Source organism: Thermobia domestica, chromosome 3 (assembly GCF_964235325.1).
Source record: "Thermobia domestica chromosome 3, izTheDome1.hap1.1, whole genome shotgun sequence".
Classification (NCBI taxonomy): Eukaryota; Metazoa; Arthropoda; class Insecta; order Zygentoma; family Lepismatidae; genus Thermobia; species Thermobia domestica.
The window spans coordinates 147,676,277-147,690,555 of NC_137456.1; the positions used below are offsets into that span (position 1 = coordinate 147,676,277).

At 34.7% G+C, this 14,279-nt stretch overlaps 1 protein-coding gene across 1 annotated transcript in view; it reads right to left on the minus strand.

Moving 5' to 3' along the window:
* LOC145681992 (kielin/chordin-like protein) overlaps positions 1-3,369 on the minus strand; it is a 63,900-nt gene extending 60,531 nt beyond the window's left edge. Inside the window, exons 1-2 of the mRNA XM_081753592.1 lie at positions 3,336-3,369; positions 1,983-2,105 (exon numbers count right to left, since the gene is read on the minus strand). Of these exons, the coding sequence (XP_081609718.1) occupies positions 1,983-2,105; positions 3,336-3,369 (157 nt within the window). The remainder of the gene's footprint in view (positions 1-1,982; positions 2,106-3,335) is intronic.
* Positions 3,370-14,279: the final 10,910 nt, after the last annotated feature.

The following is a 14,279-nucleotide window of genomic DNA, read 5'->3' on the forward strand; positions in this document are numbered from 1 at the left end:
TTTGCTATGTTACAAACCAGAGATTTCTGTTCGCTTTGGTACATGTCACACGTCTAAATTTACCTCACACACCTCCTCTCCTTCCAAATCGCAGCTAAGGCTGCTTTGGCAGATGGCATGGTCCTATAATCCAACTCACTTGAGTGTGGGATAATGTAAGCATGGGAACAATATATAGGCTACTATGAGTGCTGATCTTGCAGATGGTTTAAGCTCCTTTGTGGTTCGGAGTCCACGTCGGCTATGTTCTGATCTTCGTAACTACGACATTGCATAAAGGCGCAAGACGCAAAACACTGAAACTTTAAAAACACAAACTCAACTATTTATTCTATACTAATACAATGGCTCGTATTCCAATTAAACACTTCCTCTTAATTCTGAATAAGGCCTTGAATAAAATGTTGTTCTTGGTTGTATTTGTTTTAAATATATTATTTAAGTTTCTCAGAAGTTTCGGTTACTTTGCTTGTGAAAGGTCCCTCAAAATGTTAATGATAGATTGCGAGTTATAACCCATTGAACTACAAACTTAAATATTCTATAAAACGTGGCGGTATTCGTTGCCTATTTGCACTACTTCTAGAGCATTCTTGGCATAGAGATGATGGTAGCGCCACAAGATTTTAGGGCTTATGCTGTTTAGGATAGTGAGGACTTCTGCCGTTTAGAACCTGTGTAACTAGGACGTTTTTAGGTCTCATGCCGTTTAGATTCAATACAGTTTAGTTTTGTGCTGTTTAGCTCATGTGCAGTTTAGGGCTCGTGCTGCATCTCCATTCTGGCAATGCACTGTTCTCCCGATCGGAGATATCTAACGGGGTAATTTCCATCGACCATCCCCTGAAGTTATCATCATTATTGTACGTGCTGTTGGTCAACTCCATTTGTCACATTGAATTGATAGTGGCTATGCCATTTTCAGGTATTTTATTTTGAAGCTGTGTCCCACTACAATTCCTGCAAACACGATTATGGTTTTTGGGTTCAATGTTATTGGGGACCAACGATGTAGAGAGTAAAAAGTTGTTAATCGAGTTGGTTGATGAAAATTATCCATCCAGTTGATACGAATATTTGCCCCCTACCTTATGCATTCCCATCAGTAGGTTATTGTACATGAATTGTCTGTTGGAAGTATACAACCAAACTATTTCTAAAGATCTGGTTGGTTGCATATCATTCAGCTATTTTCAGTATTCTAACCAAATTCCTTCACGTGGTGTTTACGAAAACATCTTCTATAAAATAGAACTTCAAAATAAATCTTATAAGTGTAGTGAAGAAAAGCTGTTATTGGAAGATCTGAACATAAAAAAATAATAAATAAAATGAAAATATGTTGTAGAAAGAAAAGTTAGTGCCCTAAAAGAGCCTAAGCCTTGATAAATTCCTAATTTCGATTGTTATACTATATTGCCAATACTGAATCCAATAGAAGCACTTTTAAAGCATTGTTCAACCATTTGGTTACAAGAAAAATTATATCAAAGTTGGGATACTTATTTTTGTTTGTATCGCCATCTCTAAATATGTTTTTCTGGTGACCACATGGACCCCAACAGGCACGTAACAAGAGGGGGTCTAGGAGGCCTGGTCCCCCTAAAGTTTTCGTGGCCCCCCAGACTTCAATACAAAATGCCATCATTAATACAAAAAAAATAATAATTTAGAAATTTTTAAGAGAATGTTTAATGACTTAGCCCCCCTAACTTATTCATTGTACCCCAAACCTCTGTGGCTGGTTGCGGGAGTGGACCCCGATTATGGTACAAAAAAAAAAAAAAAAAAAAAAAAAGATTCCATTGAATTCAGTGTTCTCAAGTTAGTATAAGAACAGCAATTTGATATAACTCCAACCGTGGATACTTTTCACATTAAAAGATTATTTCTCTGGTTTGTTTCAATTTATGAGACACCCTATAGAGCATAAGCCCTAACAATTTCATCAATTGAAAGGAAGAATCTACTTTTATACTTACTACATAATACTGCTTTCTCATCATCGTTCCCTGGACAATCATTAAACGCATCACAGACAACATGATTTGGAATGCATTTTCCTGAAGCGCAAGCAAATTCATCATCTTCGCACTTCCCAGCAGCTGTTGTAGAAAGGGAAGACTATATTTTAACAAATTATGTCAAGTAACACAATTTTTTTTTTGTTATTAATATTCTTATTTTTACTTCCCATAATTAATCTGTTATTAAAATGAAACAAAAAGTAACAGAATTATTCTTTTTAGCAAAGTATTGAAATATATATATATATATATATAAAATTCTCACACTACAAAGTAAACAATTATAAATTCTCTCTCCTTAAATTTTTCAGCAAATTTATTTGTATTTTATTTTAACCTCCTCAGACCTGAGGCTGTGATGGCAGATAGAAATTTACACGACTATAATTAAATTGGTCATTCATGACCAAAAAGTAAGAAAATGTGGTCATTTGGTGTATCAACACTGTGGGTGCGTCACACAGTAAGGTATCATATTTGATACCTTAGGTCTTAACCAAGCAAATACATAAATTCCTTGCCTCCAATTTAGTTTAGCAGTTATGCAAGTATAAAGGGAAAATGGCAAGAAACAATGTTGTGGTTACATGTCTATACAATATTTGAATTTCGATTACATTCTAAATAAATAAAATAAACATGTTAAATATTACAATATATATTTATTGTAATAGTATTTCAATAATAAATCGAGAAAGGTAAAAAGTTTTCTTATTTCTAAAATGTTACACTAGATATTTTTAACTGTTGTCTTAGTTATAATTTCAAGTTATGTTCGTATGTTGTGTTCCATTTTGTGAAATACAGTAAAGCAATTTCTTCCACTGGTAAAACAGAGGTATATATGACAAGAAGAGCATCATATAAATGTTAACCCCTGCAATTTTCCATCCTGCATTTTAACTTACTAGCCTGTGTTTCGGGATTATATTCTGGCATATGTTCAGCATGACGTGTTCTTGCTTTCTTAGGAGGCACAGGAAGAATTTCCCCTGGTTTTCTTTTCCTTCTAACATTTTCTTCACCACTGGAATCCTCTATTGAACTTGCTTCAGCGGCAGAATCCGTATCAAATATCAGATCATGGGCAATTGACAACGTAAACTCATAGTAATCAAGAATGTCTTTTCTTGACACTCACAGTATTCAATCCACGCTGCTGATGCCACAAAACCGACGAAGTGAAAAATACATCTTACAGTCCATTTTTGTCCTTGATTTGATGCGATACTTGAAATTACACGATCTAACATATCAACATGAAGGTTGTAGTTTCTGACAATTGCTGGTCTTGGAACCTGCACATACCCTTTCTTCTTTTCACACCAACGGCGACATTCATCTTTTTACTCCAGTATTCGAAGAAGCAAAGAGCACAGATCTATTGTCAAACCATTTTAGTCCTACTACCTTATCATTGTTTCGAACCACCTGATCGTAGCTGCCTCTACCCCCAGATTTTAATTGCGAGTCGGTTTTCAAATGCACATATTTTGGAATGCGAGATTTCATTATTGTTCATGTTTCCAGAATATTTCTGTCAGTTAACTTGTCCAATAAAGGGATGGATGTAAAGTATCAGTCAGTATATAATTGTGTTATCTTGTAACCTGTCACACAATTTAAGAACGACACGTCTACCAACATCAAGTGTCTCTGGGTTTTGTAAAATATTAGAAACAATATTACTTCTTTTCCTTCATATAAATACAGATCGAAGTGCAAGCCATTCTGTGAATGGACGACAAATACTTTTTGTCCTACTGGATAGCACACCTCGCACATCCGTATACTTCGCTACGTCTTCAAAAAAGTAATCCCCGAAGTGTCTACTGAAATACTCAGTTGGATTCTGTAACTACATTCGTAACTACAAAACACCCTCCTGTAACTATATTTGTATTGGTTGTGACCTAAGGTATCATATTCTATACCTTCACTATTTGTTACTAATGTATTATGATGTAATAACTTATATGGCATTTCATAAAAAACACATGGCATTTCTTGTAAGACAATAGATCGTAAATATTATTCAGTAACATCAACTACAAATAATGAAATAAGTGAAACTTAGCACGAGAACTCCTCACGTATGTTCGCCCAGAGTTTCCTGCCATTCTTGTGCCTCTTGCAGGGCTCAGAACCGCACAAAACCAACAGAACAATTTACGATCACAGAGCGCATGCCGTATAGCTGGTGATACCACAGGCACAACTTTCTTCGTTGAGAACGTTTCAAAACACGAAGCAAAATCCAAGGTATCACATATGATACCCCAGGTCTGAGGAGGTTAAAACATACTTATTTTTTAAAAATAATATAAAATCCTACTATACAATTTTTAATATTCTCAAAGGATACCGTCTAAGATAGTTAATAACTTCTCAATTTTTGAGCGATATGCGACTGTAAAGAAATTTAACATTATTTGTCAAGATGTTACCCATATTGTTCATTAATTAACGAACTTGAAACTTTTGAAGCAATATACTAAAATCTATTTGCAATAAATCAGTATCATCTATATTATAAAATTGGGAGTGACTATGTTTGTTACTCTTAGTATCTTCAACCACCCTAGCGATCTTAATCCAACTTTCAACATAGATGAGATTCAGGCTTGGGATCGTTTGTATCTAATCACTTCGAAGGTAAAACTTAGGAGAGGGAGAGGAGGAGATTTATAAAAAATAAATAAGATTAATAACTTTTGAATCACTTGACCGATCTCAATCAAATTATCAACATAGATGAGGTTTGGACCTGGGACTGTTTTGTCTATTAACTTTGACAGTAAGATTTAGGAGAGAGGATGAAGACGAAAATAAAGAAATAAATAAAACTTACCAACTCTTGAAACACCCAACCGATCTCGATCAAATTTTCAACATTGATCAGGGTCGGACCTGGGAGTGTTTTTATCTATTCACTTTGACGGTAGAGCTTAGTAGAGGGGGAGGATGGTAAGATATACAAAACTCAATATACATAAAAATGAAGTTACAATGTTTGTGACTTAACCCCTTTCTGCATGATTTTTTCTTTTAGCGAAAAAATCGGTGTTGGAAATCCTAATATGGTAACTTGAAAAATAAACTAAAACTTGAATTTTAGATTTTTCACTTAATTCTGACTAGAAATAAGTAAGTGCCATATATGGCACACTTACAACTCACAAAGAACATACCAGATGACACCAAAATCTTTATTCATACACGTCAATATATCATACAGCAGACAAAACAATCATTTGGTGATTGATAAATCACAGAAAAGCTAAAATGAAAAAAGGGGATGTGCCATATATGGCATGGCATGCGGTAAGGGTTAATAACTCTCGAATCACCCTACTGATCTCAATCAAATTTTCAACATGGATCAGGTTAGGACTTGGGTGGTCTTTCATTGGCCTACTTCACTTTGAGAGTACAACTTAGGAGAGTGGGAGGGGAGCGGTGAGATATATAAACATAAGTGAAACTTAATAACTCTTGAATCACGCTGCCGACCTTAATCAAGCTTTCAACATAGATGAGGTTCGGACCTAGGATAGTTTCTATCATATCACTTTTACGATGCAGCTTAGAGGAGGGGAAGGGTATATATATATATATATATATATATATATATATATATATATATATATATATATATATATATATATATATATATATATATATATATATATATATAATTTGTACCAAACATATGAGATAGAGATGTGCATTTAAATCTTTTATTTTAACCCTACGAAGCTCGCACCAAATAAAATGAAGTTAGTTAGTGAAATACAGTATGGATGGTCTTTCTTCCATTTCTTCATTCCACTATTTCCTTCGCTATCATCAACACATTCCTTAATTACCGAGCATCATAGTTGGACATTGAATTATATTTAAGAAATGCCACATGGAAGTGCACGAAAACCACGGAAAACAAAGACAACATATTCGTGTCAGAAGTAGGGAATGATTGCACCAAACGTCATTGCTCTGTGAAATGTTATGGTGTTCAAAAACATTGAAATATAAGCTGGCTAAGACCATACTATGATGAACTAGTTAAAACAACAGCACGAAACTTTACAGTGATGAATTCTAAGAAATGTACTACAAATATCCAGCAATATTCAATAGTCACGTTGTGCTCATGCTGAAGAAAATTGCAACGTATATCCACATGTCATTTAAAGAATTGTTTATACCATTCATGGCCGAAAATATGGAACTCATCCTCTCTCATATTGCTGTCCTGACGTCCCTCGCACCGATTTCCATCTCTTACGAATTGTTGTATTTTTTTTTTTTCATGGAAGAACCTCCCTGATGATCAGGCGGTGCAGTGTGCGCCTAAGGACTTCTTCATATAGCAGGCTCTAAAATTATTTCATAAACTAATGTACTTGATGGCTGAGCAATGGCAAGATGTCAGCACATGGACACTACTTTAACTGACTGGGATTTGTAGCTTTTATTTTTCTTCCTTTTAAAACTGATATACACCAATCGAACCAACCCAGTACTTAAGTATATTCAGCTACTTAGAATCATATAGACATAATATTATTTTATTGTCACAACTGTAATACTTACTGACAATTTATGTTTCTAATATGAGAATGACCCATTTTTGTTTGTTAACATATTATCAAACGTTAGATACCCGTTCATATATATATATATATATATATATATATATATATATATATATATATACAGGGTGGGCCATTTTAATTAATCCACGAAAATATCTGAAAAATGATAAAACATAGAAGAAATTTTTGAAGTACACGTTATATATTGCTAAGGGGGAAAACCAATTCCGCCAAAAGTACCCCTCCCCACCCCCCGTAAATGGGGGTAACGGGGGGTAACTTTGAAATGTCAAATGGGAACATAGGTCGAGTAATACCTCGTTCGAAAGGTCTTGGAAAACTAAGTAACACTGTACCAAAAGATGTTCCATACTGCGCACCGGTTTCAAAATGGCCGCCATGATATGGTTCGGAAACTCCAGTACCCGTAGTGTGAAAACCATGGAAGGTAAATGAATGGAACAAAATTGAAATACGTAAATATCATAGGGCATATCGAACGGTGTGGTCCCTGTGATCCCAGTGGCCTCCCTAAAGGGGTCTTGGGGGCTAACTTCAAAATTTCAAATAGTAACATGAGTCGAGTGGTACCTCGTTCGATAAATCTTGCAAAATCTAACATATTGCAGGAGAAAACGATTGATGTGAAATGGCAGTGTTCTCAAAAGGCCGCCGAAACATAGTATCCGTGTCAGAGGAAAGGTTTAGTACCCGTAGTATGAAAGCGATTGGAGATAAATCAACAAAAGGAAAACTGAAGTAGCTAACTGACGTAAGGCACACCGAGAGGTGTTGTCGGGGTGACTCCAAGGGCCAACTGAAAGGTATCCGGGGCCAACTTGAAAATTTCAAATAGCAGCTTGAAGCGAGTAACATCACGTTACATAGACAAATTAATAGCAAACAGCTTCTGTAAGAAAATTTTCGACATGAGACACCGTTTTCAAAATGATCGCAAAGACATGGTGACTGTGTCTAAGAAACGTCTAGTGCCCATAGTATGAATACGGTTAGACATAAATGAAAATAACGAAAATTAAATAGGAAAACCACGGAGGCGTTCCAAGGCTCGAGAATAATACAACAGAGATAAAAATATTAGAGTAAAATTGCCATAATGTATAGAGAGAAATCCAAGTCCTGCAAAATAATCTCTCCCTGCGCTCTGTATGTGAGTGGGGTGGAAAGTAAAGTGAAAGTTCAAACGAGAACTCTACTTTAATTCGTAAATTAAGGCTAACCTTACAAATAGGTATGGTGTGGTTGAAACATTTTGTTTGTAAGGATGACGCTGTAGTGACTAAAAAAAGAGAAACTTTTATGCAATGCGTGCTGGTTATTCAGAAAGCATTTCGGGGATATACGTACACACCGTTTCGTCCCTCAAGCTCACAATATGACATGAATGCTAATTGTTAATCAAAATGTAACTGTGGCCATCCGCGTTAACTTAGTGCACCAATTCTCTATGCATGAAGTCTGCCTTCCAAACAGCATTGGGTAGGTCAAGCGTACGCCCGAACCGTTGTCCGGTCGGACATTGAAATTTTGAAGTTAGCCCACAAGACCCCTTCAGAGAGGCCACTGGGATCACAGAGATTACATCATTCGATATGCCCTATGATATTTACGTATTTCAATTTTGTTCCATTCATTTACCTTCCATGGTTTTCATACTACGGGTACTGGAGTTTCCGAACCATATCATGGCGGCCATTTTGAAACTGGTGCACAATATGAAACATCTTTTGGTACAGCGTTACTTAGTTTTTCAAGACCTTTCGAACGAGGTATTACTCGACCCATGTTCCCATTTGATATTTCAAAGTTACCCCCCGTTACCCCCATTTACGGGGGGCGGGGAGGGGTACTTTTGGCGGAATTGGTTTTCCCCCTTAGCAATATATAACGTGTACTTCAAAAATTTCTTCTATGTTTTATCATTTTTCAGATATTTTCGTGGATTAATTAAAATGGCCCACCCTGTATATATATATATATATATATATATATATATATATATATATATATATATATATAATTAACAACGAACTTCGTTCAAATATATCATTGATAAGGCCCGTGTTCGTCGTGAAAAAAGCCTCACAGGTTACATTCCTGAAGTGTCATCTCGGAATTTGTGTGAAATTTATTCAAATGCAAAGTTAATCACCGGTAATTTCCATATACCAGTCTTTATAATCCGGAATCAATTGCAAACTACTATAACGCTCGGACACCAAATTACTATTAGTTATTTCTTTAGATGTAATTGGACATGAATGTGGGCACATTCAGAACAAATTGGATCAAGTACTGCTTCTCTGACACATGTTACATATGACGGCTGCCATCTTGGATCAACCATATTGGTGTCAACTTTCGATTTTCTAAATGGGAATGAGTGTAAGTGATACATCAAATTCATATACAATTTTCTCGGAAATTCACTGGTATGGTGAGTTTTACCGTACCTTGTACCATTTGCCAGGTACCGAATGTTAAATATCAGGCACTTAACGAGTATTGAATCAAATAGAAATTTATGCAAGGCCTTGAAATATACACAAAACTAAGCACACTGAATGAATAAGACATTTGTGCGGTTGTGAGATGAGCAACTCAAATTTTTACTTTGCCAGAGAACATTGTCGGGAGCATCAACGAAATCACAAATAACAGGGAATGACGGTTTCTTTAGGCATGCCTTAGTCATTGAAGCACTGGACTGATTATGGATAAGTGCGGGAAGATTGATAATAACATTACGCGTCTGAAGGTCTATGTCAATATGATCGAGTACAATTCGCTCACAAAATCGCTTGGTAAGCTTTTTCTATTGAATGAAATTTTTTTCTCTAAAGGCTGGACCACTGAAGTATACAACTTGTAGGTCTGTATATAATGTATCAATTAAATCCCTCCAGGCACTATGCGAATAGACATTGCAGAGTAACATCAGTTACTTTTACGTTTTTTGCTGTTGACAAATGGAAACAATTTATAACTGGAAAAATACTGGAGGTATAAACAAACTCTTTACAACATTGGTGTTATAATTCTTATAACATTTCTGTGAGTGATTGTTATTACTTCCACGTTATAACATAACACGGAAGTTTTCCAATGTATTGCAATCAAAATCACTAACGCAAATCCAGAAACGACCAGGTTGGGCTGATGATCTACCATTTCCGTATTGACGTCTGTGTGGCTGTATGTACCTCTAGAAAATATTTCGTCAACGATAAATCACTTAAATGTCACATATACACACGGAGCAGTGCGCAACTTTCAATTGGTCCATTATTCGTGAAACGCCTAACATTTAATATTCAATATCTTACAAACGGTACAAGATACGGTAAAAGTCACTATACCAGTGAATTTCCGAGAAAATTGTACATGAATTTGACGTATCACTTTGACTTATTCCCATTCGAATCCAACATGGCAGTTTATAATTGAATTCCGGATATAATTATGAAGGCTTATAAATATAGAAATTACCAGTATAAGCCCGCTAAAATTAATATAATACAAATTGGGTCGCGGAGAACTGCATTTGAATCAATTTTACACGAATTCCGAGGGGACATTTTACAAATGTACGTAAATTGTCAGCATAATTTTCTACCGTGATTTCAAGTAAAGAGTATTCTCATATTCTTGTTAATTTGCTTACTTTCTAAGAATTAATAATTATTAAATTATTTGTATTACCTTACGAAAAATATATGGGAATGGAAGTGTTAACGTTCGGAAATTTTTTCGAAATTGATTCAATCCAAAAACTGTTATTTTCATGTATTTAATTATTTTTAATTTTCTTGTCATTTTGTAACAGTAATGTATATTCATAGTTCTTGCAGTATCTCGGATTACCATTACGTTTTACTCCATGAGTATTGTCATTAGTATTGATATTATATTTTACCATAAAAATTATATTAAATATCATTAAGTTTATCTAGCTACTTTATTATAATTACTACACTTCTGCAGTTTTATGATTCAGCCGAAATGCAATGATTGTTAAAGATTTGTAAACAACTAGAATTAAATATTAACATAAACTACTAGAATTGACTGATATTTCGAAAAGGTTTCGTGAAAGTGATGTCTTGTCCTGGAAAGTGCGTTTGCACAGTTTTGTCTCGTTTCATCTTACAAGAAATCCTATAAAACAATAATAATGCATCCATACCTCTTCTCCCTCTAGGATGGAACAATGGCCAGTCCTCAGCAATAAATTCTGAAGAAGTGTTGTTATCACAGCTCATGCCATGTATAAGGAAGATAATGAGAAAGTGCAACAAATTTAGTAGCAACATCTCTAATATCTGCAAGGTAAGCAACAAAGGAAATTAACATCAATATTTAAAAACATCAAATATATCAGTGAAATAAAATATAATGCTTATATATATTAGGGTGTATCGAAAAAAACTTTTTTTCGAAATCCGGTTACGGCTAGTGCGGATTTTTGGCCAAATGGAATCAATAAAACGTATAAAAAATCTCAACTCGATCACACAACTCCTTCTGCTGCCGAGTAGAGTCCAAATATTAGAAAAATCAACAAAAGATTCACTTTTCAACTGATTTTCCAAAAAATATTTTTTTTAAATATTTCCTATATTTTTCGGTCTTTTAAATTATTGAAATAGTATTGGAAAGGAGAAATAAATGCATAACACAAATTTATTACGGTTATTTCCGTACATCACAAGCATAAAAACCTAGTTAATTATTTGTAAAAATGCACTGATTTTCTGGCGTATCGTACAATAAAATTTTAATATAAAATTATTGAAGTCTCTTGAATAACGAAGAAAACAATTTAGTGCTAAATTCTAAGAGCAGTAATAGTATAAATAATTTGTTCCCAATGCCGTATGCATCTGCTTATCACACTAGGTCACCTGCCGCCCACCTCTCTCTGAAAGGATCGGTCTTATCAGTCGCCAGTAGTCAACCAGCTGTGTCAAACGTGATTGTCGCTGCTTGAGTTATTTATTAGTGCTGTAGGAAATTTTAACTAAATAATTAGTTTTCGTGTGAAGCGCAGTATGTAGAAGTGAGAACAGTGTTTCAGTTGTGTTAAGTACTTTTTATTAGGAAGAGAGAGACAAATACGCTGACGTTATGGCATCGACAAGTTTGTTACGGTCTGAATAGCATTATTGGGACACCCAAGGAATTGGGTAGAACACAGCTACCAACCGTTGAAATGTATTGAGACAATACCTATGGGAGCGCGAAGAGAAAATGATAATTTCGGGATCCCGGAAAGAGCCTTCAACAAAGGATTTGTCTTCTATCGTCGCCAGGAAGATTGTAGAAAATAGAGTACGCCTCAATCAGCGGCGAAGCAATTTTGAGTGTCAGAAGGATTGTTGCAATGATATTGAAATACCATAATATTGTCCGTGACTTGCGAAACTCAGCAAAATCCGGTTTACAAACTTGTGCGAAACGAATTACTGATTTTCAACAGTCTGCCAAAAATATTTCATTTGACATAGCCTTTTGTAAGTGTTCCGATCCTCTTGCCTGCAACTGCGAAAAACGAAGAAAAGTGCCAGTGGTAGAGGTGCCTTTTCTTCTAGATCAAAGAACCACAGGATTGAGGCGTAATCTCAATTTTGTACAATCTTCCTGTCGACGATAGATGATAAATTCTATGTTGAAGGCTCTTTCCGGAAATTCTCATTTTTTCTTCTCGCTCCCATAGGTATTGTCTCAATACATTTCAACGGTTGGTAGCTGTGTTCTACCCAATTCCTTGGAAGTCCCAATAATGCTATTCCTAACGTCAGACCGTAATAAACTTGTCGATGCCATAACGTCAGCGTATTTGTCACTCTCTTCCTAATAAAAAGTACTTAACACAACTAAAACACGGTTTATGACTTCTACATACTGCACTGCACACGAAAACAAATTATTTAGTTAAAATTTCCTACAGCACTAATAAATAACTCAAGCAGCGACAATTACGTTCGACACAGCTGGTTGACTACTGGCGACTGATAAGACCGATCCTTTCAGCTGGGCAAGTACAAGAGAAGAGGCGTTCGGGGATAGGTGGGCGGCAGGCGATCTAGTGTGATAAGCAGATGCATACGGCATTGGGAACAAATTATTTATACTATTACTGCTCTTAGAATTTAGCACTAAATTGTTTTCTTCGTTATTCAAGAGACTTCAATAATTTTATATTAAAATTTTATTGTACGATACGCCAGAAAATCAGTGCATTTTTACAAATAAGTAACTAGGTTTTTATGCTTGTGGTGTACAGAAATAACCGTAATAAATTTGTTTTATGTATTTATTTCTCCTTTCCAATGCTATTTCAATAATTTAAAAGACCGAAAAATATAGGAAATATTTAAAAAAATATTTTTTGGAAAATCAGTTGAAAAGTGAATCTTTTGTTGATTTTTCTAATATTTAGGCTCTACTCGGCAGCAGAAGGAGTTGTGTGATCGAGTTGAGATTTTTTATACGTTTTATTGGTACCATTTGGCCAAAAATCCGCACTAGCCGTAACCGGATTTCGAAAAAAAGTTTTTTTCGATACACCCTAATATATATATATATATATATATATATATATATATATATATATATATATATATATATAGAGAGAGAGAGAGAGAGAGAGAGAGAGAGAGAAAGAGATTAGCGAATATGACTTTGTGTTTCCTTCTCATCGCGCAAAACAACTACTGAATGACACGTTAGAAATGAGTGTACTCTCACCTTTTATTGATATACAGAAAAGAAGAGTTCCTATATTTTATACCATATGAATAAGATGCATATACTAGTCGTTTTTAAATTAGACTTTACATTTTTACGACTAAAAATAAATAAGTCATTTTATGATAAATAAATAAATAAATAAATAAATAACACAGACATCAACAAAAATGCTATTTTTTTCATTTAAATAATAGTTGTGTGGGATAAATCTACCAAATGAATGTTACTCTAAGTTGAGAATTGAATGTATATAGTAAATACATGCTCCTTTCTCGGTTTGTATTCTACGTACAGTCTTAAAATGATAGCAATGGAAAAACAATACTACAAACGGAGAAAACATAATATCGATTTTATATTTTGAACGTGCAAGACCAAACGAAAGTGACGTGTCTAAACCGGAAGTTGATTCTGTTCTTTAAGAAGAAAAACAAAGTGAAATATTAGGTTAAGATTCGAGAATTTATTCAAGAAAACAAGAAATATTTATTTCACTTTTGTTAAGTGCGTTCTTTGCCTTTAAACTGGCAGGAAACATTTTTTTATGTAAAACACTGTGCGTTGATTCATAAGAGTAACAAATGTGAGTGTTGTTTTTATACTACTACTAACTTTTCGTAACTAAATCCTGAGTGTTCTATTTAAGTGGGGAAGTTTGTTCTTTGATTAAAAGCTAAATTATTTGAATGGGACATGGTGAGAATTGCTTCAGATTTGGATTACACTAACGAAATAAAATAAGAGGAACTAGTTTCATACTTTTTTTACGATATCTTATGTGCTCTTAGCATAGTATGAAAAAGTTATCCTGCTAATTCCGCTTGAACTGATATGCAATCAAAGCAAATTTACCGTACTCTACGTATTTTATCCATTGCAC